Source organism: Pezoporus wallicus, unplaced genomic scaffold (assembly GCF_028554395.1).
Source record: "Pezoporus wallicus isolate ANWC-B61680 ecotype Strahan unplaced genomic scaffold, APGP_CSIRO_Pwel_v1 contig_3710, whole genome shotgun sequence".
Lineage (NCBI taxonomy): Eukaryota > Metazoa > Chordata > Aves > Psittaciformes > Psittacidae > Pezoporus > Pezoporus wallicus.
The window spans coordinates 3,458,191-3,484,588 of NW_026640315.1; the positions used below are offsets into that span (position 1 = coordinate 3,458,191).

Genomic DNA, 26,398 nt, shown 5'->3' on the forward strand with positions numbered 1-26,398 from the left:
AGCTACCTTGAAGGATTTTACCTAAAATGTAGTTTTAGATATGTATGCAGTGAGCAAAGCATAGTAGTCTTAAAAAACCCATTCACAACAAGCGAATGAGAGCTCCATGTAGTAAATACCATCCCGAATTCCACTGTCATCCTGGACCGAGCAGAATTTGATGGGCCGAGTGATTCATCCATCAGTCATTTTTCCAGAAAATCATGCTTCTGGAAGATTATGCTTTTTATTAAAGGAAAATATCACTCTTAGTGTTCAGTACTTCCTGGCTTTGCTATCAAAGTTGAAGCAGAACAAAAACCGTATCTTGCAGGGGTTTTGTGCTTAATTCAAAAGAATGGAACTGCAGGGTGTAAATTGGTAGGAGAAAATTTTATCCCAATGCTAGACAAAGTTTTTGGTTTGTTTTGGGGGTTTTTAATCCTGTATTTTAACAGTTTAATAGAACAGCAGAAGGATGTCCAAGTTATTCCAGAGTGGTGAGCTCACTCTTCTTGGGGAGGAAGAGGAGTACAGCATGAACAGGGAAGTGGACACCCCACGGAGCTACAGTTTCCCCCGTCTATTTCTGACTAAGTGAGGTGTCGAAGCCCAGTATTCCTCATCATTTCCCTAAGGAATCTGTCTTCTCTACGTCTCACACACGGATTTTCTCCCAACTGCATTAGGACGGGGATCCCCAAAGGGTCACTGAGCAGCGCCATTCACCCACCGCTCACCACGTGCTGAATCCTTTTTCTGCTCTCTTTAAAAAAGGGGAGGGGGTGGAAAGAAGGAAACAAAGCAATAATTACATTGACCATGCCTTGGTTCAGTAACGACCTGGTGACTGGAGCCCCCATTGTACAGCGGGCCCCAGGTATGTTGAAAGATACAAATGTTTTCACAACACTTTCTGTATTTTCCTATGGGTGCTGGGAGCATCAGTGCTCCGGTTCCGCATCCATGCAGGTCTCCCAGGGGTTCTGGGGGAACCGAGGCAGCGCGATCAGGAGGAGGGCAATGCCACAGATGAAAAGCAGGACGAAGGAGGCGCAGGCGCAGGCGAAGGACCAGGAGTAACTGTACTCGATCCAGAGCGTCTCCTTGCTGTCGATCATCCTCTTCACGGATTGTCTCATGACTTCAACAGAGATGATGATGCAGAGACCTGAAGGAAGACAGGAGCACCGGGGTGAACGACCAGCTGCTGGTTCTGCATCCTTAATTAACCACTTAATCTGCTTGCCTACAGGAGCTGCAGTGAGATTCACATTGACTGCAGTGTTTGAAGGAGCCAATGCTGTCAACTGCTTAGAGCTCTGCTATCACCCAGGCCATCCAAGTCAGCCGGTGACTTGTTGAGTGTGATCTTTAAGGCAGGATTGGATAGGGAAATCGGTGGGGGAGGAATAACAGCATTCCCTAGGGAGCTTGTCCAAAGGTTGGATAAGATTGTTACTGAGGGCACAATTTGCACCTCTGTCTTTCACTCATTGTGACGTGTCAGGGTGTTACTATCTCATGTAAAACTGCAGTCTTCATGCTTTTGGGAGACAGCTGTGTATTTTGGGCCTGAATAGGCTCTTTCTTTGGCATGAGTCTAAATAAATGAGGTAGAATGGTGAACATCCCTCATTTAGACTGGGGCTGGCACTGAATATGCTAGAAATACCCCTTTTAAAGGTAGCTGAACAGACACGCTGCTGGGTAATGCTTGTTGAGCAGGATGCTTTCAGAGCTCTTCAGCTGGAGCAGCACACAGGGACCTGTAGTCTGACTGTGGCTGGGAAGAAAATGCCAGTTTCAGGGTGTTTTAGAAGTGTCTCCATCCTCCCAGGATCTGAATGTCTCTGTTGTCCTACGAACTGAGTGCAAGCATGTGAGCACCGAGCCTCCTACCTGCGAAGGTGTAGAACATGGACGCTGGCTTCAGCAGATAGTCCCTCTTCTTCCTGAAGGATAAGAGGACGCAGATTGTGCCGATGATTGCAAAGCCAACGCTGAAGATGGCAATGGCTGCAGCCGAAATGCTGTACTCTGCCAAAGCAAAACAAACACCAAACAGTGCGAAGGGATGCAGGCTCTGAGCGTGCTCCCATCAGCTGTGGTGACTGAGAAATACATGTACATAGCAAGGTGACTGTGGTGAACTGAGTTTTTCCCTCAAATAAAAGCAGGGGCAAGTATTGACCATGCATCTGCTGAATGTGAAGGGTACAAAAAACAGAGCAGGAGGAGGAATCACTTTATGAACACTTACTGACGGAGCGAATGGCACCACAGTTGGGCTGAAGAAGCTCTGGGCTGGAGCTGTTTTAGCTCTGCCGCATAGATGTTATTGTTGAAGCCTTTCTGGACTCTGTGCTCTCGCTTCTTCCATCACCCCACACTCTGCTCTCAGAGTAAATAGGCAGCCTCATGCTATTTTTACTCCGTGCCTGTCCAGCAGAGCCCTGACGAGGCCCCCGCGCATGGTGCTGATGTTGTGCGATGCAGAAGGACAGCTGTGTCCTCCATGGGGCTCAAAACCTGAGCTGGCAAAGCAGGCAGGAGGCCAGAGGTGAGGTGTTTGCATGGCAGCTCTTCTATTTATCTGTATTTCTCCCTTAAGCCAATGATTTCCAGGTCTGTGGAACCCAGCTCGTTCAGAGCACAGGATTAAACCCTCCATAAAGCACCCTGGTTTTTGCTAAGCCAGCTAAGATGTGTGCTGGACACTTCCCCCAGCTGACTTCAGTGCCTGAATGGAGGGGACGAATTGCTAATTGAATAATTCAGGCCTTCATTTACATCTTGCATTCGTTTTCAGATGAATTTAATATTTAACACACGCAGCCATGCGTGAGCATTGCAGGCCTGGTGATATTTGCCTTTCAAGCCATTAAAATATAGATCTCCCAGGCAAAATCATGAAGGTTTTGCCTGTTCCTAATTAGCTCCCATCAAAACATAGCTGTTTCTGCAGGGGGGAACAGCAGATCACTCTTTGTTCTCCCTGCTTTTCATACCACTGTTTCAGCGTGACTTCCTTCATGTTTCTCTTTCCCATGTGCTGGAAGTGCCTGAAACAGTTTGTTTCCATAGGCTTTTCCTTTTGTTTCAAAGAGAAGGAGTTCTTCCTGATTCTTTCCCTGACATGACCAAGAAGGCATTGGGTGTGTTTTTAGACCAGATGGCTGGATCTGGGAATACACAGAGCAAAAGCAGGTAGTGCCCATATATGCTCTTCTATCCGCTTAAAATTCCCATTCCTTCCTGTCTTAGGAAAGTGCTCCTTTAGCAAACCCATCTGCAGGGTTTTCCACCATTATCATTTCCCTGCGAGAAAAGCAGTTTGTTTAATACGTGTCATGCAATCATCTGCTCATGTACTGCACTGTCAAACACGTTGTGTGGCGAGCTAGAGAGGGATTTGCCCTTAATGAGAGCACGAGCAAGAGAGAGAAGCGTGTTAGGCAAGTGCTCTAAATATTGGCTTTATCAGGGACTCATTAGAAATGTGGAATTCATCCAGCTTTTCCAAAGCCACGCTCTGAGAACACCGAATTGTGGTTTTGTCGGATTTCTGTTCCTTCCTTCCACTGATTGCTCTGTTTTTCACATGGCTTCCATATACAATCAATCCGAAGCCTAACATTCCTGAGGGTCTTCACAGAGTCTCTGTACTTCTTTTCAGGGTCAGGATGCTGTCTGGGGTATGATTTATTCATTTAGATTTCATTAATGTTTTCTTCCTTCCATGGCAAAGGCTCATGGATCGTGGATAATGGCTATGTTCTAACGTCATTTTGATGCTGCAAAGACTCTCTGCAGTTTTCATGTGTATTGACAGTGTTATGTGTTTGTGGGACAGCTTTCAGTAAAACCACACTTACGAGTGTGAACGTACATAAAAGCTCTTCCCATGAAGCTGGCCTTTGAACTCGTTCAGAGCATTCTCCACATTTTTCCCAGCCGATGGAATCTGATAGGAATTCCCCTACTGCTTTCAGTGGGACCAGGGTTGAGCCCTCATTTTGGGGACCCCTTTACCTTAGACCTTATGTACACCTCAGCTCATACAACGTTAGGGGAATGTTTTTCAGGCTCATTCTTACCTTTCTGAGTGGTTACTTCAAATATCTCTGAGCTCTGTCCTGGGGTGAAGTGCTTGAAGTAGGAGCAGTTGTGTTCTGGAAGAGAAAAGGAAATGTAATTTTGTATAAACCTTGCATTAGACATAGTAAAACTGGATTTGCTTTTTACTGATGTATCAAACATGCAGTGTTTTTGAGGTTCCCTGCCCTTAGTGATACCAGGAAACTGGAGCTGCATCTGTTGTGTTCAGGAGCAGATGGGTGGCACACCAAGCCAGGCCACCAGCTCCAGCTTCAACCTCAGCATCTCAACGGGATGGAGGAGGGTCTGGTGAGGACCCGCTGCCTCCAAGCTCTGGCAGCAGCAGGGTTAGATGGTGGAGGGTGCTCTCACTATTTATAACCCATTTAACTGCAGGGATGTGGAGCTGGGGCGCAGTTGCTCGCCAGGAGGTTGTCTGGGAGGTGCAATCGCGCTGAGCGGTGCCAGCTCTGATTGCTCTATTCTGCTGAGCGGGGATGGAGGACACAGCGCTGGCCCCAGCATCCCTCCTGCAGCCCAGGTTGGGCTTCCTCAGCCTGGTAAAGCGTGCCAAGACTGCACCAAATACAGGCACTGCCTGCAGCAAGGGCACGCGTGGTGAACATTAGCATCTTTGTCCATTGAATGGCAGAGTGGGCACCGGTTTCCAGGAGATGCTTTGTGGTCCTCTCCAGCATCCAGGCTGGGTCAGGCTGTTCCAGGGCAGGTTGGGGGGTAAATCTGAGCCAGGTCCTGGGTGCAGGACCATGCAGGGTGTGCTACATTTTGCCTGTGGGCGCATAGTGCATTTTGGTGGTTATTTATAGCTTTAATTTCTAGTAGCAAGAAGACGCCAGTGCACTGTATGTTACCTGTTGGGTTCTGTGCTATTTTTCTGTCATGTAAATGGCAGATGTTGGAGTTACTGATTCAAAGAGGATTTATTTTCTCTCTCCCAGGAGACAGGCAATTGCAAAGCAGCATTTTTGGGCCCCTTAAGTGGAAGATTCCTTTGAGATGCTCTTATCTACTTACTTGTATAAGCTGACTTTATTTAATGTGGAGCTTCTTGCTGGAGACTAGGTTAATGTTTAGCCCTGGCATCTTCTGACCTGCTCTTTATTACCGTTGGAGGAAACTCAGTTGAACTCAGACCTCTATCACTGAAACTGCAGATTCTGAGCCCAAGAGGAAGATTGCGTGCCTCTGCCAGGGACTAAGTGGTGGCTGAGGCTGAGCATCATGTCTGGTGATCCCAGCTTCGGGATCCTTTGGCTCCTGTGCTAAAGAGGAAGGAATGGGATGAAATGGGGATGCTTTGGTATTATTCGGTTTGTCTTTTAATTAATTCTCTGAAAAGCCTGAACTCAAAGGAGGCCCCACGTGTGTTCACTGTGTGAAGCCCAGGGTGACGCCATCCAGATGCAGTGTGGCTGAGGGCACAGCACGGCTTTGTGTCCATTGCAGGTGAGCCAAACCAATCCCTTCTTCAGTCTGTGAGGACTCATCACAGGGGGACACTGCCCATGGTGTCCCTGCCCATGGCAGGAGGGTTGGAACTGGATGATCTTAAGGTCCTTTCCAACCCTAACTGTTCTGTGATTCTATGACACACAAACCCTTCTTCTAGAGATGCAGGAAAACGAGCTGCCTCTGTCTTGTGACTTATAGCAAAGCTCTGCCAAGGCACAATAAATAGGGTTATCACAGAAGGGGGCTAGCTCTAGGGGAGGTGGTTTTATGTAAATTACATTTATTGTGGGAAAATACAATTAGATTGGTTTGGGTGAAATGATGCACTGTTTAAAGAGGCTTCAGTGCTCTGCTGAGCTGGGAATACCTGTTTCAATAAGGCTCCCTGTTATTCAAGAGAACTGAGGGACTTCAATGCCTCCCTGGTGCCATCATGAATAAGAGAAAAGCCCATTTGTGTCACACCACGTTTACATAATGGATAGGATTTAAAATGGGATTTGTAACGGATGCAAACTGTGTGGCAATCTTTGCTTCTCTCCACCCCTAACTGCAATATCTCTGCCAGGAGGTCACCTCAGTGTGCTGATGGGAACAGTCAACCCAAATGGGGTTAAACCTCAGGGGTCTGCAAGAAGGAGACCTCATGGGGGAAGAAAGGGCAGAAAGGCCACGAGGTGTTGGAGCCATGCAGAGCTTCAGGTGGCTGCTGAGGGGGATGGAGCCACCTTGCACTTGAACGTGAGATGAGTTTGTCGCAGGCTGGATGGGTAAATCCATGTTAAAAACATGGATCTTAACGTGAGGTTTCTACCTGTGTTAAGTTTGGAGACAGGACCTGCTGCTGTGACTAGAAGAGGTGTTAAGGCAAGGGCTGAGTGGTGGAGAGGTCCAGACCTCAGGCTCTGACCTGGCCAACAAGCCAGGGGAAGGCCTTTGATAGGCACCGAGTTATGGAGGTGGTGTCTCCGCATACTTTAAACTCATACCAGTCTTGCAGAGTGAATCTCTTGTATGGAGGCAGCCCTGCTGAAACCCATCTGCTCAAGCACTTCTGCTCTGCAATTGCCTGAACTGAGGTTACCGTGTTTACAAGGACCTATTTAACATGCCAGCAGCGCACGCAGGCTGTAGAGCATCAAGTGCACCAGAGCCCATTTGTAAGATAGCAGCTACACCAGAGTTACTGACAGTGACGGTGAACTTGGTTTACAACCAGCAGTAAATTGCCCACCGGTCACAGTTAAAAACATCCCAGTGTTGATCTGAATTTGCCTTGTTTCAGCAGCAGCATCTCTGCAGCAGGATGCTGAACCCTTCCCAGTTTGTCAACATCCTCAGAAGCGCGCTGTGAAACTTTAAAGCCCTGCCTGAATCACAGCCCTGCTTTGTGGCCTGCGAGCCAGGGCACCCTCGCCGTTTCCACTGTGCTGAGCTCAAACCCTAGTAAATAACGTTAATTGTGCCATCCATTTCCCCCTTGGGGAGCCACTGGTGAATGGTTATTAATGCAGTGATAAATTCTTCTGTTTCTTTTGCAGTCCTGGCAGTAATGCCTGGTTATGCCTCATGATTTGCAGGAAGACCAGTGCCCACGTCTGCTCTTTCACTGCGTGTTCGTTCATTCACATTGCCTCGGCTGCTGCAGGTTTCACAACCCTGGTGTTTCCCTGCTGACATCTCTTCCCAGAAGTGTGAAATCATTCTAACACGAGCAGTGGGGGCACAACATCGTTTAGCAGCCTGGATCCACTGTGGCTGCACTCCCTCCCCTCCCCTTGCTGTGTTCCCTGCCTGAGTAAAACAGGGTTTTATGTGTATATATATATATTATAATTATATATAAATATATAATATATATTATACATAATATATAAATAAATATGACATATATTATATATAATATAAAAAAATATAGTTTATATATAGGAAAATTATATTATATATTATATTCATTTTTAGATATATTTTAAATATATATTATCTATAAAATGTATAAATATATAAATATAATATAAATATATAAAAAATGTATTATATATTATATATTATATGTATAATACAAATATCTTATAATGCAAATTTCGCCCTTTGAAACCTCAGATGCCGATTACAGGATGTCACCCAAATCCCGAAATATCTTTAAAACCTGGGAAACGACCTCTGCTGTGGGATGGGTGGCTCAGCCCCTTCACTGTCCCCCTGGTTATTCGCTGTGCCCAGCAGAGCAGCAGCGCTGGGCCGTGATTCAATGCCTGTGCAAGCACATGCTGATGTCTGTCAAAGATAGTGGCTGCTTTCGTGCTGCCCTGCCCTGTGAATGTGGTTTTTCAGACAGCTGGCTCTTTACGAGGTTTATATTTACCCACGGTTGTGCAATTCCCCTGTTTATCCACCCATTTCTATTGTTTTTCCCCGTTTGTGGGAGCTTTCCTCCGCACGCGAGGGGAAGGCGCGCAGTGACAAATGGGTTTCTAGGCACGTTAAGTACCTTCGCAAGAGACATTAAGCATATGGACGACACGCTCCCAAGTTTGGTTAGAGGCAGATCTGCACGCTGAGGCTGAGCTCCTCTCTTCAGAGCATGCAATTTGGCCAAGGAGATAAAGAATTGCAGCGATGCAGGGAGTATGCAGCAAGCCCAGGCAGTCAGGTTTTTCACAGGCAATTCTCAACTATGCCTTAACATCTATATTTCATTTCAAGCAGCGAGTCCGACATGAAGGCAATCCTGTTATTTCTGTTCTGGAAAGCATCCAGCACCTGATCAGCCTTCTAAAACAGCAGTGGAGCTCAGGCACGGAGGCAGTGTATTAGCGCAAGCGGCGCGAATGTTGCTGACTTTGCGATCAGCAAAACCATAATGAGCTCCTTTTACCATGGAATGCAACGGGCTTCCCGGAAAGCAGCCCTGCCCCGTCCCCCGCTGCCCTCCCTGCCGATAGCACTGGAGGAACCCGTGGTGGTGTTGGTGTGTGGGACCAGCCTGCCAGCGCTGAGGTGAGGAGTTTCTCTGCTGAGAAACTGCTTCGAAGCCAGTTTATGACTCTTTGTTTCTTTTGGATGCTGGCAAAGCATCCCGCAGGTCCCGCTTCCTCCCTGCCCTGAGCAATGGTTGTTATTAAAATCGCTTAAAGGCACCCTAATGCCCACCAGGAACTGGCTGTTCCGCTGGGAAGTTGGATCTTTAGGATTTCCAGGTCCATATATGCATGATGGACCCATAAATCCTGTTTCTTGCCCACTGCCATCAGCGTCCCTGGGTGCTGTGGGACCCTTGGCTCCTGTTCAGCAGAATTTCCTCCATCCCATGGCACGATTTCCCTCTGTGATTTCCACCATGTCTGATCCTCCTCCCCTTCTCCCTGCTGCGGTCATCATTGCACAGAAGGCTCAAATATGGTCACAATCGGACGTGCAAGGCAACACAACGCACACTTACAGCAAGCGTGGTGACAACAAGATGTGATTGCAGACCAACACGAAAACAGCCCCATGCCGACTTAAGTGCTGCGGGATATGGACCCCCTTTTCCTTCTGCTGCGTCCTGCAACCTCCTAAGCAAAGCCTGGTGTGATCTAATGTGCTTTCTCCCATGCATTGGTGCGTTGGTCACGTACCTCCTGGCAGGCTGATTGGCCCGCAGGCCTTCTCTTTGGGGTCTTGATTGTGAACAAAAATCCTCTTTGTACAGAGCCTCCATAGCCCGAAATGAGCTGCTTCGCAGGTGGTGTTGAAGTTCTCCACTTTGGGGCTCAGCACGGCCCAGTGGTCCGTCACCACGGCTGCAAACAGCAGCGAGATGCCCACCAGGATCACAAAGAACGTCAGGCGGACCTTCAGGGGTTTGCTCTCATCCATCCCGCTCCACACCGGTGCTCCCAGCGGGTGATTTCCCGAGCTCTCCCCAAACCCCAGCTCATCCGAGCGTTGGGAAGCGTCAGCAGGGAGAGCGGGATGGCCGCGGGCAGCTGCCGGGCTGTGTCAGCTGCGCAGAGAGGAGGCTATTAATGCACACAGGGAGAGCAGCGCCGGCGGAGCTCGGCTTTCTGCCCCGTCCCACCGGGATTGCTTTGGATTCCCACGAGCCGGCGGGGCGGGAGCTCGCTCCCGGTGGCTTTCAGCCGCTGCTCAAAGGCTGTAATCTCTGGACTTGCAGCATGCCCAGAAATAGGCATTAACAGGACCATTAACTTGGGAGCGAGGTTACAAAAACATCTGTGTTTATGCGAGCGCCGGGCCCGGGTTCAGCCTCATCCTGAGTAGTTCAATAGCCCGGGAGCCCGCTCGCTGCACACCCGTGCCTTCAGCCTGGGACAGCCCCTGCAAGGAGCCCAGAGCTGGATGCCCCTCCGGAGCCCAGCACTGCAGTGTGAAGGAAGGGGCAAAATAAGCAAATAGCTTCATTTTCATCTTTAATTTGAGTACTATATTTTTATTATCACCATTATTATTATTAATATTTGCATTATTTTTGTTTTTATGATTTTAGTTATTTGTACTAGTTTTCTTATTTTTTATAATTTTTTTACTAACCTGAAGTATTCTGAGTAGTTGGGGGTTTTGTGTTTGTCTTTTTTTTTGTTTGTTCTTGCCTTTATTTCCTAATGCAAAACCTCTCCAGCACTCGCTTTCCCGCCAGCCAGGTCTGCCTGCAATGCCTATAGTAACTCCAGCACCCACCCAGCACATCCTTTCCTTCTTTGAGAAGTGACTTCTGTCCCCCGACCCCAGCCTCTCTCCTTCCCTTTGGTATTTCAGCTGATCACAAAGCTGATTTGATGATAATACCAGTGCAGAGGCCACTGTGGAGGTGATGTTACCGTTGCGATGTCAAACAGAGGAGGGTTACAGTACCTCAATGTTAGAGAAATGACAGTGGAACACTGCAAATACCATGTTATCGTGTCAAGACAATGTCAAAGCTCCTCCAGCCCTGTTTTATGAACACTCCAGTTTGACGTCAAAATTAAGGTGCAGTGGTGTTAGCTCAAATTAAAGAGAACAATATGTGAAGCAAGGAGTTAAGCAGAAAGGGGAGTGTGGGAAAAGGGTAAGAAATAAGGAATAAGTTGAAATAGATTGATCCAAACTAACTGTATTGAGATGTGGCATCGAGGGGCTAACATTGCTGTGTTTGATGTGTGACAGGGTTTGATGTGGACACCCCTGGGGAGCAAGGGGATGTGTCTGAACCCAGTATACCATCTGGTGCCCCGGTCCTGCTGGGGTTGTGGAGCCGTGGGCAGGAGTGAAGGTGTGTGGTGCAAAATGGAGGGGAAAGGGACTGGGGAGGGCACTGGGGCCATGGGGAAAGGCAGGGAGCAGAGGCCACGGGCATGTCCGAAAGAGTGCTCATAGCCTTGCGCAGGACTGTGATGTGCTGTGCTGGGGCTGGGAGAGAGATTAGGGGCTTACATTTAAACCAGAACCAAGAGTTCCCATAAAGTGGAAAAGCCCAAAGCGAGCAGCCTTTACACCAGAAACGAAGCGCATTAAAAATGCAATGCCTTCTCTTTTGAAGTACTCTTGTTAAATTTCACTAGACATCAGTCGATCTTAGGAGCTGCAGCCTGACTCCGCTTCCGTGATGCTACGAACTGCAGGTCCTCGCAAGCTGAGCAGAGGAAAACCGGTGCGTGCTTGCCAATGCGGGCACAAAGCGAGGTTCTGGTTGCTGAGGATGCAAGTGCTAACGATCACTTATTACAGCCTGCAAGCACTGCAGGGGTGGGAGCTCACTGGTTTGTTTTGTTGGTGATGGTCTTTGTGTCTCTTCCAGTGTCGGCAAGAATCGCGCTTTTTGGTCTGATTTAGGTCCTTAGACCTGGGTAAGTTCCTCGGGTTTTGTTTCGGGTTTCCTAATGAAGTCCAGGAAGTAACTGAAGTGCAATCAGAAGGGAAGAGCTCATCCTCCCCAACCCTGCAGGGGGGTGTGAATGAGCTCTGATGAGCTTCTACCTGAGCTGCAGCGGCTTCCCCCAGGCTGAAAACTCCCGTTACTGCAGTAGAGGTAAAACACTGTCCCTAGCCCAAACAAAGCGGCCTGCTGCCACCAGCCTATGGGGCAGAAAGTATTTTGTGGGGTTATTGCTCCCCATGGGCTCCGCGGGTTTGCTACACGAGCTGATGTAGCTGCATCACAGGGATGCTGCAGCCTCCTCTTCCCAGCATGGGCTCCATGTGTTTTTGGGGAATGTTGTAGGTGATCACTGCTTGTGGCCCCTGTAACTGCTGTGGTGGGAGCCAAAAGGTTCCTCTGCCCATGGGCTAAGCCTCTGTCCTCAGCCTGTGTCCCCAGCCTCTGTCCCTGTGTGGAGGTGAAGCTGCTCTCCCTGGGGCTGGTGGGCTCCGTGCCTCAGGTGGGCATCTGACAAATACAGAAGCAAACCTGATTTCTGGAGGAGCAAAGGACCAAGAGAAACCCTAAAATTCGTCTGCAGATCATTATACCTAATCCTCTAGGAATGGTTCCTGCAGCCTCCCTGTGTCAGGTGGCAAGCATTCGCATCTAAAAATCAGTATCACATGAAATATAAATAGGCTATTAATGAGGACCTGTTGGGAAGCAAGGAGGGGTGTAATTAGTTGCACTTTATCAGCAGTGAGAGACACAATAATGATGCTCTACTGGGGAAAATGTTAAAGGAGGTGTCTCAAGACCAACTCTTGTGTTATTTCTTCCCAGGATTTGCCCTTTTCTGTGTTTCTTCCGGACCAGCCTTAGTATTTACCACAACCAGGTTAACCAAATCCTATGGTTCCCTCCTTGCAGAATGATGTTCTGCAGAAGACCCTTCCCAGGTGAGAATAACCCAGAGCCGGTTGCTCCCGGTCTGTGCTCAGCTCGGAAGTATTTACAGCAAACAGCTTTCTTCACATGGGAGCTCCTTGGCAATGTTTGAGCCCCTGGGCCTGAATTGCTGCAGTGTGCAGAGACCACCATAACTGCAGCGGGCTCTGCATAGATGATACCTCGGAGAACCACCAACGGCACCCTCCAGAGGGAGGTGATGGATGCGTCATCCCTGGAGACATTCAAGGCCAGGCTGGATGTGATTCTGAACAACCCGATCTAGTTGAAGATGTCCCTGCTCATTGCAAGGGGGCTGGAGGAGATGAACTTTGAAGTTCCCTTCCAACAACCCAAACTATTCGGTGATCCTGACAGCTCCCTAATTCTGGGGCTGAAATCTTGCTGCCACTGAAGGCAACAGCAAAATGTGTGTGTTTCAGCTGATATTGTTTTCAGTTTTCAATAGGCTCCTGTGTGCATGAAGAAGAGACAGAATCCCGCACCCCGGGCGCAGCCTCTTGATGTGCCATCCCCACAGCCCATGGAGCACCCACCACTGCCTGCACTGTGCCTGATCCACAGTTCTCTTCCAATACGGAGCACCGTGCCCGGCGTGCCGGCTCGGTAAGCGATCCCTGTCACTGCGGAGAAGCTGTAAGATGAGCTGCTTTGCAGACAGGTGCAGAACACTCCTCATTCCCTTTTATTTTCGGCACCTCCCATGTCTGTTAGTTTTCTCATTCCAAGGAAATGCCACATCCTCCTCACTGGGCTATTTTACCACTTACTGAAGCCTTACGTTTTGCTTCGCCCTCAAACAACATGATGCTTTGATACATCCCCGTTCACAGCAAGGCAGCCGCAGCTCTTGGGTCACTATTTACCCACAGACTTGCTCAGCAATGTGGGAAAAACCTTTATTTTAGTTCAAGGGAACCAGCATTAGGCTTGAGCTTTAAATGGCTCCTGGGGTTCAGAGGCATTTGGAAAGGTGAATCCCTGCCTCCCTCCAGACATGCTGGTTGATCATATGCATGGGGAGATGCTGATATACACAGGCAGGGTTCATCTGTAACAACAATCTGGAGGCTTAGGAACTTGGAAGATAAGGTTAAAAGAAGTATTTTAAGAAGAAATAGTGTCTGTGATACAGGGATGGTTTGGAATGTCTGGGAGCAGCCGGGAGTTGCTGTACTTACTGCTGGTTTTATGGTGGTGATCAGATAAAGGGTTTTGTGGAGATTCAGCACGCAGGGTTGAGCTTTCTTCAGGCAAAAATGGGCACGATCAGGGAGAGGAGGATGCTTGGAAGTGAATTCATATAAAAAGTGGAGGCAAAGCACAGGGTTAGGGCTGGCACTTCAGAAGACACTGGCTTATTCCTCTTGATGGTGGTTTGCAGTGCCTCTGGCCACTATACCACTCCCAAAACAGGCACTGAAACCAGAGTGTGTCACATATGGGCCAAGCTTAAGCTGGAAACAGAAGGTTTTTCTTAGTTTCTAACCCAAATACTGTGAAGACAGCTTATCTCGGTGGTGTGGGGGACCACAAGAATAGTTTTCTCTCCTTTAATATATTGGCTTCTAATAACATTCCCAGCTGCAATCAAAATAGGTAGAAATGTGGAAATAATAAGCACAGAAATCTCAGCTCAGAGAGTCTGGAAGTTCAAAGTCCATATACCTTTCTCCACACAAAAAATGAATACATTTAAAATGGTTTATTTAAAAAGTAAGGATTAAGTACATTATACATGGTTGTGGTTATACCAGTAGAACTGAAACACAGTGGAAATAACACTTTAGAACTGCAGACAGAAAGGTAACCTCAAGGGACGTGGTATATTAGCCCTTGTGGATATGTGATCCATACAGAAAGAAAAGGTAATATAAAAATAGTTTACTGTTAGATGTATGGGCACATGAAGTGGTTTCTCCTTTTACTCCTATTGCGTATGAGAAACTAGGAAGAGAGCTGATGATATACCTGAAACTTTTGTTTCCTGGAAAATAGAGCCTGATCCCATAGCATTTATTATTTAGGTCTGCTCTTACAGTATGTCACAGGATAATGCCAAAAGGCTGATTTGTGTGGTAATGATGTGATGATATCTGCAGGCCTTGTTGAGAAATGGGGGCTAATTTGTTCGATGCTGTCAGGGGAAACCAGAGAGATGTGGAAGAACAGGTGATTTGTATTCATATCTTTTAAAACTATCACTGAGTGGTTTCAAACTCCGAGCACAATCTTCCGCTCAGACAGATCAGCCACGGAGCAAGACACTGCTCATGGGCAGGAGTGATGCGACTCTTTCAGTGTCGTCAGAATCACGGTTTTCCACTGGAAAAGACTGATTTGGGGGGGATTTTTTTTAAACTGGAATTGTTCAATGAAACAACTTTCTTTTTGCTTTGATTAAATTATTATTATTAGTTAAATTATTGTGACATATTTAATTATAATTACTGTGCTGAGATTTGACGTAGACCATGGGTTTTAAATCACAGCCCCCATTCTCCCACAGGATGAAAGCTCTGGTCCCTGTTATCTCCCTGTACCTTTGTTCCCTGTCCGTACGCTGTATCCCGTGAGCATCCCATGAATACTTGCTCGCTCCATCTCCATTTTCAAAGGTGGTTTGTGGAGAAGGACTCAGACTGAAGCAGGGCATCGTTCTCAGAGAGCTGCTGAAACCAGCCCTGCTCTGGGGAGGAGGCTCTGGCAAAGAGGAACATCCCAAAACGCTCGGTAAGACTCTTTTGTTGTCAGGGTGTAAAAACACTGCATGTGCCTCTGCAGGTCTGAGCCGGGCTGTAGGGAAGCCTTGGGCTTTGGCTGGGATCAGATGGTTGGTTTTAAACACATTCACTGGAGAATGATGATTAAAAGAACAAAACCAACGCGCGAAGCAAACCTCACACTGTCAACTCCCAGTTCAATGGACATGAGCTTAGAAAAACAGCCTATATCTAACTCCTGGTTTTAAAGGGAATGGTTTTATTCTTAATTACAGTAAACACGAATGAGGACTTATTTCTAACTATTAGTTTTATTAACACAGTGGGAAACAAATAGTTCTGGGAAATTGCACTTGAAAAATACATCGACTATAATTAGATGTAAATTAATTAGCACTTAGTATGACACACTAATGAGACAGAAGGTTGGTGTTTTGTTTTCATTGCAAACTTCTACTTCTATCATAGCTAATCAAAGTATTTGAATATTACGAAGTCTCAAAAAGTAGGAAATAATTTATTGTTTGAAAGCATAAAGATTCTTGTAAAAAAAACCTTTCATCAAGAACTTTAATAATTTTAGAATTCTTTTATGTTGTCCTAGCCGAAAAGTAGGTAAAAAAGTTTTCTTGTCTGCCTCTGAATTTTTTCTTTAAAAAGCTTGCGTAACGTCTCTCTCCATCGTGTGTTGATACAGAAAGTAGCACAACATTTTCTACTTTTCAATTGTTCCCATCCCTCCATTCACTTCAGGTCTCAGAGTTCAGAGGTTTGAAAAAGGATCCCAGCAGAGTTTTAACCTGAATGGAAACTCTTGATAAGCAGGGATGAAGGCTCCAACCCACCTCTGCCAATATAACCATGCTGCTCTGCCAGGCTGAGGGTGAGGCAGAGCTTAACAGCGACTAGGGGAAGACTTTAGCTTACAATTGAGACTTGTGTCTTGGTTCTTGCAAGGAGAGAGGCTTAAGCAGGGTTTACCTGGAGGGGAGAAAGGATTCAACTTGCTTTTTGGGTTGTTAAGGCAGCTCCTCCGGGATTTCCCTGGAGGACTTGGTTCCGCTAGCTGAAAGCCTCATATCCAAAACACCACTTAGTCACTGATGCTGTGGCCATCGCAAGATGAATTAAGACTAAAGAGGTTTTAACAGTTTGGCTGAGCTCTCCCACTATCAGTGAGCCAAATCATGACTTTTTTTTCTTGTCATTTCTCTAGTCTTCCGATAGCAAAGATTTTCTGGCCAAAGATGATGGGTATATAATCTACAGGAATTAGATGCTCCTCTCTCACTGCACCTAATTCAGCCAAGGGGAATTGGGCACCTTATTCTCATATGGCTTGGTCGAGCGGTCACTAAAATTAGCATGAGTACTATTAAATTAAATTACCTTTGAGTCAGGCCCTCGAGCTTTGAGATTCCAAGCCTACGTGTAAAAAAATGAAAGCAGGAATTTGAAAGAAAAAGGATATTTCAGACTTTTTTAGAAACATACAGAAGCAAAGGGTACAAATTAGCTCCCCCTTAGGTGATGCATAGAGTTGTCTGTGGGCTCTCTGCACGTCAGTAGATTCACCATTACAAAATAAATTAAATTAGACCAAACCAAACCATCATTTCCATCTAAAAGCAACTATACCTTGCACCATGCGGCACTTATTCATAATAAAAAGATTTTAATAAATATCTCATAAACGGTGATTCTTTTTTGTTCTGGTTTAAAAAATACAAAGTTGTCATCCGTTCTGTTAACACTCCGTCCCCATCGCTGCAGGAAGTTTTGCTAGTCCGAACTTATTAGCTTCTCATTTTCTCACGCACATTGCTTAGGTATCTTAGTTTCCAGTAGCGTTAGTGTTGCACTTGTGAAGCAGTAAGGAAAACAGGAATGCAGTCGCAGGGAACCGGCCACCCTGGCTCAGCTCTGCTTCTCACTCTTGCTATAAGTAGTCTATAGGGGCTCCTGACAGACAGCACTCAGCACCTTGCCAGATCAGGCACTAGGGCTAGTCGAAATGAGAATTCAAGTTTTCTAAATGTTAGGCAAGAAATGATATTTGCAAATATGCTCAAGTCCCACCTACTTTAATCCTTCCCTTTTTAGGTGTTTCAGGATGCACCCACCCTCTTCTCCCCTACCTGCATTGCCCCGAGGGACGACTTACACCAGAAATGGGAGACCCCCCTTACACCCCATCAGGGAGTCTGTAATGCTCAGCATGCGGGTGCTCTGCGGCTTCAGTAGCACAGGTCAGTTTTAGAAAGTGTTGCCTTCAAAAATATTCCCTTTTTTCTTTTTTTTTCTTTTTTTTTCTTTTTTCTTTTTTTCTTTTTTGGAAAGAGGCAAAGCTTACGTTGCATCAAAGGGAAGTGGCTCACTTGAGGAGCAGTTCGTATTCATCCTTGGGCTTGGTTATAAATTACATTTGCAAGTTCGTACTAAGGGATCTCGACATTAGAAAAAAAGAAGAAGTACAACAATTTCTCTGTAATCCTTTAAAACACACTGGTGGCCAGTCCTTTGCAGTTTCTCCACGACTTTGTACACACTACAGAAGTGCAGGAACATGAACCGCCTTCATCTTGTGACACCAAGAACTGAAAGAAACGAACTCCAAATAGCTTCAAAAAAAGCTACGAGTGTGTGATATCATTATGTTGGTCCAGAGGATCTCCACTTGCTACCTCAACGCATGCCACAATTCAAGAGGTGAGAGGGTATTTTAACATCGCTCCTTCTCTCTCATGACCGATCCATTCTGTTTCGGTATTTCTTCAAAAAGCACGGGAAAGGAAGGTGCTTCAAACAGGCGTTGTTCTCCTGTTGACCATGTTGACATGGAGTCCTTCCTTAAACTCCTTCTGAAGGAAGTTGTGAACCTGCAGAAAACTGGCTTCTTGGTCTGCGTTGTAGCTGGCAGCGGTTGTAACCTTCAAAGGCTCTCTGGAAAGAGTGTACATGGAAATCTCATTCATGGGAATGGTGCTTGCTATCTTCATGCCAACTGGAGAAATGTCTCTAGATGGAGAAGGTTCTGTAGACCGAGAACTGGATCTGGACCTCCGCCTCCTGTACCTGTAACTTGGCATCCTGGCATAAGGAGAACTGGAAGAAGTCTTAAGGAATTCCCTCCTGGTCTTAAACCTCAGCTCTTTGTTCTTCTCAATATAAATGTTCACAGCCAGAACACCTATGGTTTCAGCCACGATGAAAGACAAGGCTCCAAAATAAAAAGACCAACCATAGTTGTAATGGTTCTTTTTGTCCTCATCTCGCTTGTCACTCGGGTCACCTGTGTTGCTTGATATGTAGACAATGATCCCTATGATATTACTTAGTCCTAGAGACAGAAGAAGATAAATCAGTGGTTATGTGCCTGGGAAGATAAAACTCAAGCCATGCTACTTTCTGGACCTGAATAGTTCAAAGAAATTTTATTGCATTTATTTACTCTTCCATTTATCTCAAGATTTTATTCGTTCTTGAAAAACAAAGAACAGATCCACATCTGGGTCACATATGCTCGCATGGATCCCAAAATGCTCATCAGAATTTGTTCCCACCTCTTCATTGCCACCGTGGGAAAGAAGCAGCATATGGGAGCTCGCTAATATTGTTAGTGGGATTCTAGCATTCAGGATAATAATAAGAATACGTTTTGAGCTCAAGGCTATGGCTGTTCACCTTGATCAAGATAAGTTCTCTTCCACCTTGCTGAATTTTCATCTATATGCAGCATGCTTAATCCCAGCTTCAGGGAAAGCTATTAACAATGTGGACGACTCTCTCCGATGTTTCTAATATGAAAAATGGGCTCACCTATCGCAGGTGAATATTTTCTGCCATCATAGGAAAGAAAAGGCCCTGGATGCAAGAGGTGCCTGATCCATCTAATGTTTAATACATTTTTAATAGTGCAAAACCTGCTTGTTACTGAATTTAGCCTCCTTTTTGCAGGAAAATGAAAAGCTTTTCTAGAATACACTTGTTCTAGAGCTTCAAAACATGATTTCGTCTTGAGCAATTTGCCCAGTGTGATGCTGTTAGTGCCCCAAATCCAGAAAAGGGGTTTATGTTTTGTATGGCAGGGAGAGAACTGCTAACAAGCTTTTCCACAATCCTTTTCAGTTTAAAAAGGTCGCACTTAAGGACTCAGTTTAAGGGGAACATACCTGCTGCAACAAAGAGAATCCCAGCACTGAGAATAATGTTGTTTTTGCTGTTGTAAATCCTTCCTGCTCCGACACAGAGTCCTCCCAGCAACAGCAATATTGTGCTTAGGATGGGGAACACACTGGAGGCACGGACAATGCCTGCAGGGGAGATAGATAGGGGGAAAACCAAGACAGACAGTAATCATTTCAGATGCCTCCTCGAGTGCAAGTACAGAGCTTACAAAGTCTCAAACCCTTTTGCTTTCCTGGAATTATCACTGATTCTGCATCTCTGGGCACATTTTTGGGAGCCAAGGCCATGGGTACATGGCCAGTGTGGCATGGACACTCTTCACTAAATAGCTTAAATCTCTTTCTCCTAGAACATCCAGAGGTACCACCATTATCTGAAGCCACCACGTACAGAGCATCTCTGGCAAAGCATGAGGTAAGTGACAGCATCACGCAGGGAGCAGCAGTGAAAAATTCATGAGCTGGCTACGAGCCCTACATGTGGGGATGGCTTCAGCAGACAGATCCCTTCCGTGATAGGTGCACAAGGTGAGCAAATTACAGCTCTTGAAGTCTGCAGCAGCTAATAACCCCTTTTTCTGTTGTTGAATACCGAGGCTGCTGAAACCTTTCTGATTGTTAAGGGAGAAATTTCAACAAGTGTGTCTCGGATGTTTGTGTTTAGTTTCCTGACAGCTAAGTAGAGCCATTTAAAATTCCGTGCTTCAGTCCATTCACCAGAATGGGCTATAAAACCCCTGGAAAAAAGATTTAAAACACCACTTGACGGCAGCTTTCAAAGTCGGGTCACTACAAGACCAAGCAGCGATTGAAAGGGAAGTGGCAGGGAGGGAACAAAAAGGCTGAGAGAAAAATAAACAAGTACAAGGCGAGAGATGTCCGCATTGTAAAACCAAAGGGGTGAAACCTGGTAGGCGTCCCTGAAAGGCAGAGCGAGGAAATGAGTTATATTGCTGTAGAGAGAGAGGATTTTGTTGAAGAATGGGAGATAAGGTGCTGAATACTGCTGTGGAAAACAGGATTGCCCCAGAGCTGGGGACAGGGGAGAGGCAAAGGCGCAGAGGGGAGCCCCACCAGGGTGAGCGGGTGCGTGGGCATGGGGCCAGAGGCTGCTGTCCCAGGGCTGGGTGCACGGAGAGGAGCAAACCTCCCTCGGGCTGGATCTGCTGCTGTGTGCGCTTTCCCGGGTGCCATCCGCCAGCAGGGCCCGCTTCCCAGGGAGAATCAGCCAGATGTTACAGCTGATGCTTTCCCGTTTTACTTTTGATGGCCGTGGCGTTCCCAATTCAGTGAATCGCTTCCTAACGATTCCCCTGGTAACCGGTGGCAAAACTCCCGCTGACTGCAAAAGGGACAGGGCTGGGCATTTAAAGTGCTTTTGTGAGTGATACAAAGCCCCCCCCCCCGGCTGCGGTCCCAGCCCTCATTAGGATGGTGCAAACGTAAAGCCAAAAGGACAGTCCCTGCCTGCGAAGCTTATGCCTGTATCGATCTGCACCAGTGAGAAAAGTCTGTCTCCTACCAAACCCGGCAATGTCGCTGCACGTGTCCTTTACAGACAGGGCATTTTCTAACCGGATCTAAACCCAATTCAGTCGATGCATTACTATTCAGACGGTGTCTTGCAATAACTGGCAAATCCAAGCAATGAGGGTGTAAGGTTTCTAATCAAAGGCTGTTGAGTGGTGAGAGCCTGTTCTGTTGTCCTGGGTGTATTCCCACGTGTGTGGTATGAAGTAATGGTGCTTTGACCTTTGGGTCAGTTTTTAAAGTCAATTATTAGAAACAGATTCAATGTCATCTCTGTGCCGCTGGACATGAAGGCACCCCAAATCACTGTCTGTTAGTGTCCTGGCAAAGGACAGCATGGCTTTAAAATTTACTGTGGCCCACCCTTTCTGGCTGTTGTTTCCCCTGTTTTATGGTCATGCTATTTATAATGATTTCAGTTAAATCAAAGAACTTTCCTAAAATGCTTCAGTGATATCATCAGCAGGAACTTGCCAGACATGCCAAATATAGGGAGTGGGCTGTTCTACTTGTAGCAATAATCTGCAGAGATGATTTTTCTACAGTAGAGTGAATATGAAGAGAAAGAAAATCAATATGAATTAATTTTATTCACATTTATTTGTAATTAATTAATAGAGAGAGAAAGAAAATGCCCAGTGTTCTCTTCTTGTAGAACTCTACTGTATATTTTTTTCTACCCTGTGTAGCTCTGGAATTTAAAAGGAAGTTCATAGGTACCGTGTAGAATTTACATATGGCTCCTGATACTGGTAATAAAACGACAACACATCAAAACCCATTAAGGCAGTCTGATTTTTGCTCTCTCCCCTGCTTTCTTTTCCCCTTGTTTACCATCCTGTCTGTTTACATCGCCTGCTCTGCACTGCTATGCCTTGTGACACCTTCTTCAGTGGAGCGCTGCAGCGTGCAGTGCTGCTCCTCCCCATGGGGCTGTGAGCCCCCGTACTCTGCTCATGCTTTTATTCTCCTCCAAAAGGCAGGAGCCAAGCAAACAGCTTTAAAAAGGGGGTTCTATAGCATGTGGGAAGGAAGTGTAGACATGCCCTGGGAATGGGGTCCCTCTCCTCACTTTTGCATCGCAGCAGAGCCTCACATATGCAGTGAGGATGAGTATGGCTGAAATCTCTTCTGCAAAGGGAGAGGTGCATGTGCTTCATGCAGTGCTGGGCTGGAGCAGCTTGCTGTCCATGGGCTGCAGAAATGCAAGAGAGGGAGGAAGCTGGAGCACACGCCTGGGGTTAAGTGATGCCGGCACCAGCATGGGCTCTCTGGGCATGGCAATGGTACCCTGCCTCTTGCTGCGGCTCTGCACAGACACGTGAAGGGGATTTTTTTAGGCATCCCGATTGGTGTGTGTTGTCATAAGGAAGGCTCAACAGGAGGGGTCTTACTTGAGCTCTTTTGCACATGTTAGTGGTCACTATGACTGCTGCTCACTTAGTTTTGCCTGAATGCCAAAGGGCAAAATCTAAACTCCTGCTCCTATCCACACCTTGGATAAAGGTCTCCTAAAATTGTTCTTTTTTTTGTCACTGATTTCAATAGGCTTTTGAACCAGTGCCTGATTCCGCTGGCACCATGATGTTTACATTTATCTCAAGCCTCTATTAGAGTGGTCGCTGTGGAGCAGGCTGAGACCTCTCATGCTGCTCTTCCAGGAGCACCAGATGAACATGGCATTGGACCATTTATCTAAGCCAGACAGGAGCAATAAGGATTACCCTCACCGTGGCCCTCTGAGAAACTTGTGCCAAAAATGGCTAAAGAACACGGTGAATGATACAGAGACAGAGACTGCAAAGGTGCTGCACAGAGGGCAAAATCGGGACGGAACGTCTCACGTCTCCTTTGAAACAGGATGCAAATATCCTCTTGTCTTAGACAATGATTCGATCCCTATTACATGTACGTATGAGCTCATCTCTTCTGGATTTAGATACATAGCCTTTCAGTAATCTCTAAATCAGGTGTATGCATTTTAAGTGGAGCTTCAGTTTTTCTCACAAGAGTTAAGCAGAGGAGCCCTGTTATCTGCGCAGACGATGTGAGGATGAGCTCACCTCTGTGGGGCTCATTTTGCAGAAGACATAAAGGGTTGGACCAACTTGTTTTTAAGATCTGTACTTAGTCACTTTGGAAAACAGCTTTTAGGAACACCCGTCACAAGCACACTTACAACCAATTTACCAATCTCAGGTCTTACTGCAGAGCTGTAGACTGCTTTTCCCAGCTCTCCCTTCTCTCCAAATCAAGAAGGCATAATACACTTTTATCAAGATGCTACTTAATTCTTCTTTCCTTTACAGGCCTTTTACTAATGATGTTTGTTTCTTAAAGCTGACTTGGCATCCATTTAACATTAGTTCCAAGTCTTTCTATGAAAGATAAATGCAGCTGTGCTCACACTGTGCTATCCTGCCTTCGCGTGAGCACTGAAATCATGTCACCCAAGCGCTATGACTGATCTAAATTGACAAGAGTAAAGAGCAAAAAAATCTGGGTTTTCTGGTAAAGTGTCCTTTTTGGAGATTGATATTTTCTTCCCCTGTTAGTAACTAGAATTTGTTTCCCAGAAGGGAGCAGAAGGGCAGAGTGGTTCTCTCAGTGGTGTTTCAGGTAATTAATAGCAGTGTAATTGAGAAGCGTTTTGACTTGCGGGTGTCTCAGCCATCAGCTCATTCATTGCTCCCTGAAGCTTTCCCAACGCCTTGTGAACTTTCTTGGTAAAGGGCACTGCTTTCAGCTTGGCTGGCCAGCCCAAAAGGAACAGTGAGGCTGGGCATCCTCTGGGGAGTGGGAAATCTGACTCAAACTCTGCAGGTTCCGAGACTTCCCATCAGCTGAGTGAGTGGTCATCTGGAGGAGCTGAAATGATCACCCTTATTTCAAACACCAGGCTGGTGTAATTCCATGCACAGAGCAGCAATGGCTGGCTGGCCATGCAGGGAAGCCACAGCCCATGCCCCTGCTGAGATTTTGCTGCTAACTGCAGAAATTTCAGCTTCCTTCCTACAATGCAGTAATTTCACTGCAGGGGGAGGTGGCTCAGCAGCTGCAAAGGATGAGGCTTGCATAAGGGTTGGGTTTAAGCATTAGGAAATGCTTAACCCACTCCTCAAACTGGTTTTGATACCCTAATCAGATAAATAGTCCCTCTGTAAAATGCCCTTACCAGCCTGGGAATGATGGCTGCAGTTTCCATTTGGAAATTTTCCATATATTTAGAGAATGGGCACTGCAATTGAAAGCATTCCACCGGTTGAAGGAAACCCTTGAAATGGGGATCCCCATTGTCATGGTTGTGCCAGGGGCAGCGTGAACCGGGCATCCATCACCACTGCTCTGTAGCACCCAGTTTGCAGTGAATAAGACTTGCTTGATTCCACTCTACACAATAGAAACCCAGGAACATCTCCCTGGCCTCTGTATTTGGTATTACTTTTCACTTACGGAGGAGGTATTCTGAGCTGTCATGGTCATAGTCATTGTCTTCAGGGAAATGGTTGATTCGGAAGCAATGTCCTTTGTAGATTCCTAAATGGAAAGAAAGCAAATGTAACACATGAGCAATAGAACCAGGTAAATGTGCTTCGCCAGCTCTGCTTTGCTCCCTTTTCCTCCCAGGTGATGTTAGTGAATTTTTCTCCTGTTGGTCACAAACCATCTCTCAGGTCATGATTTTTGGGCAGATTGGGCTGAAGCCTCACTGTAGGAAGGGAGAGCCAGGATTTCTGGGCTCTTTTCTTCAGTCTGCCGCTAATATAGTTCTCTTGAGATTTGAAATCAGTCTGCTTTATCAGCACCGTGTTTGTCTTAACAAGCACACCGAGTTTGCAAAGCTGCTTTCTGTTCCTAGAGTGACTGTCACTCTGGGTCCCTGCTCTGGGATGGTGGTCCACAACAAAGCCAAGTGCCAGTCTAGCTCCCATCACCTCTCCTGTCTCATCCCCAGTGAAGTGGCTTCCCTTATCAGAACTGGCAATTGTTGAACTGTCTGAGGACTCTTCAGCTACTTTCTCAGCTTGGAAAACAAGTCCATAAATCTCTTCCTGCTCCAATTTAAACCCGTATGTCCCCTCAACATTGGCTCAGCTTTCAATGACGTATTTGTTTAGTTAACTGGTAGCCTGTGCAGCAAGTCAGGTGTGAGAGTGCACTCCTGATACCTGAACGAACAACACCAGGGTTGGTTGGATGAACCCCTCGCTCGACAGAACAAGATAAGGTTCAGCACCTTGTCCATCTGGATAAAGCTTTACATCAGTATTTTGTATTATCTTCTATCATGGTTATCCACGGCCACATCCAGTCTTAGCTGCTGTTGGGTAGTTGCATTGCAAGCTTCACGGGGACCTCTCCCCAGAGAGTTTATTGCAGGAGCGAGGCCCCAGGGTGTGATTCTGCCTTGGTGCTTTCATTATTCATTAACCAGCACTTTCATGCCCGGGAACATACGTCACCCAGGATGAGTTATCCTCTGCACAGGGGTTTTGGTGCTTACAGCTCGAGCTGGCAGAAGGATTTAAAAACCTTCAGTTAATACCGCTTTAACAGAAGCACAGCTGCAGTCTGGGGGATATAAATGTGGATTTATTTCACTACCTATTACCAATGATTACAAAGATCTCAAAAGAATTACTAATCCGGAGGATTTAAATTGCACCCTGCGAGTGTCAACTGCAGGTTTGCTACTACAGTGCGTTTAATTCTTCCAGTAAAAGATGTGTCTACTCTAATTGCGGTAACGGCTCAGGCTTTCTCTGCACAGCACTTCAAAGGCTGTGAACAAGAAGTGAGTGGCTCATGTCACATCTGGAAGCGACACACCTGCCCCATCTGCCAGGCGGAGGAGAGTCCTTCAGCTGGGACTGCTCCTGCTAAGCCTGTTTGTCCGTGCATCCCTCTGCCATCAGCTGGTTTGTCACTCGCTATGAGTCTCCAGCAAGGCAATCCAAACCCCGGATTTTAAAGATCCCACTGCTTGTTTTTATGGCAGTTCACACAATGAAATTAAATCGCTCCCAGCTTAACAGGGCCTGTGAGGTTGGATGGTCATTTCTTTGAGCCTCTTTGGTATGGTGAGCTGGTTTAGAGGAAAGACATTCAGAGGATGATTTTTATCCTCTCATATTCATTAAGGAAAAAATAAATCTGAATCAGCTTCTCACCCTGGTTTCCTATGAAGTAGGCTTTTCAATGGCTCTGTGCTTGTGTGTGTCTGGTGGGGCCATCTGTATGTACTTCTGTGTGTACTTTATAGACATACAGTCTGTATGTACTTTATAGACATACAGTCTGTATGTACTTCTTCAGTAACTTTTAAGGTAGTTGGTTGTATTTATCCACAGCTGATAAAAAAGTAGAAGTGTCACAGGTAACTGAGCTCCCACAACAGGATGATACACGAAGGAGAAAGCTCTGTCCATTGAAAGCTCTGTGCATTGAAAGCTGCTTTGTGAACTTGCACGTTCACAGCATGGGCATGGGCGACAGCCCAAATAAATGTTCTACTTCCAGAAACTCAGTTAAGAGGCAAGAAGTCTGCAAGACTGAAATGTTCCCTAAGCCCCTTCCGTTTGCAGCACTGA

The 26,398-nt window shown here is 46.3% G+C and overlaps 2 protein-coding genes across 2 annotated transcripts in view; both read right to left on the reverse strand.

Annotated features, from left to right (window-relative positions):
* Positions 1 to 792: 792 nt before the first annotated feature.
* Positions 793 to 9,661, reverse strand: CACNG1 (calcium voltage-gated channel auxiliary subunit gamma 1). Its single transcript, XM_057418560.1, has 4 exons — positions 9,174 to 9,661; positions 4,080 to 4,154; positions 1,882 to 2,019; positions 793 to 1,150 (listed from the first exon to the last, which is right to left on the reverse strand). The coding sequence occupies exons 1-4, from the start codon at positions 9,412 to 9,414 to the stop codon at positions 924 to 926; spliced, it is 681 nt and encodes a 226-aa protein (XP_057274543.1). The 5' UTR covers positions 9,415 to 9,661; the 3' UTR covers positions 793 to 923.
* A 6,099-nt stretch (positions 9,662 to 15,760) lies between these two features.
* CACNG4 (calcium voltage-gated channel auxiliary subunit gamma 4) overlaps positions 15,761 to 26,398 on the reverse strand; it is a 41,197-nt gene continuing 30,559 nt past the window's right edge. Inside the window, exons 2-4 of the mRNA XM_057418556.1 lie at positions 24,261 to 24,344; positions 19,263 to 19,403; positions 15,761 to 18,430 (exon numbers count right to left, since the gene is read on the reverse strand). Coding sequence (XP_057274539.1) covers positions 17,892 to 18,430; positions 19,263 to 19,403; positions 24,261 to 24,344 — 764 coding nt within the window. The 3' untranslated portion in view covers positions 15,761 to 17,891. The remainder of the gene's footprint in view (positions 18,431 to 19,262; positions 19,404 to 24,260; positions 24,345 to 26,398) is intronic.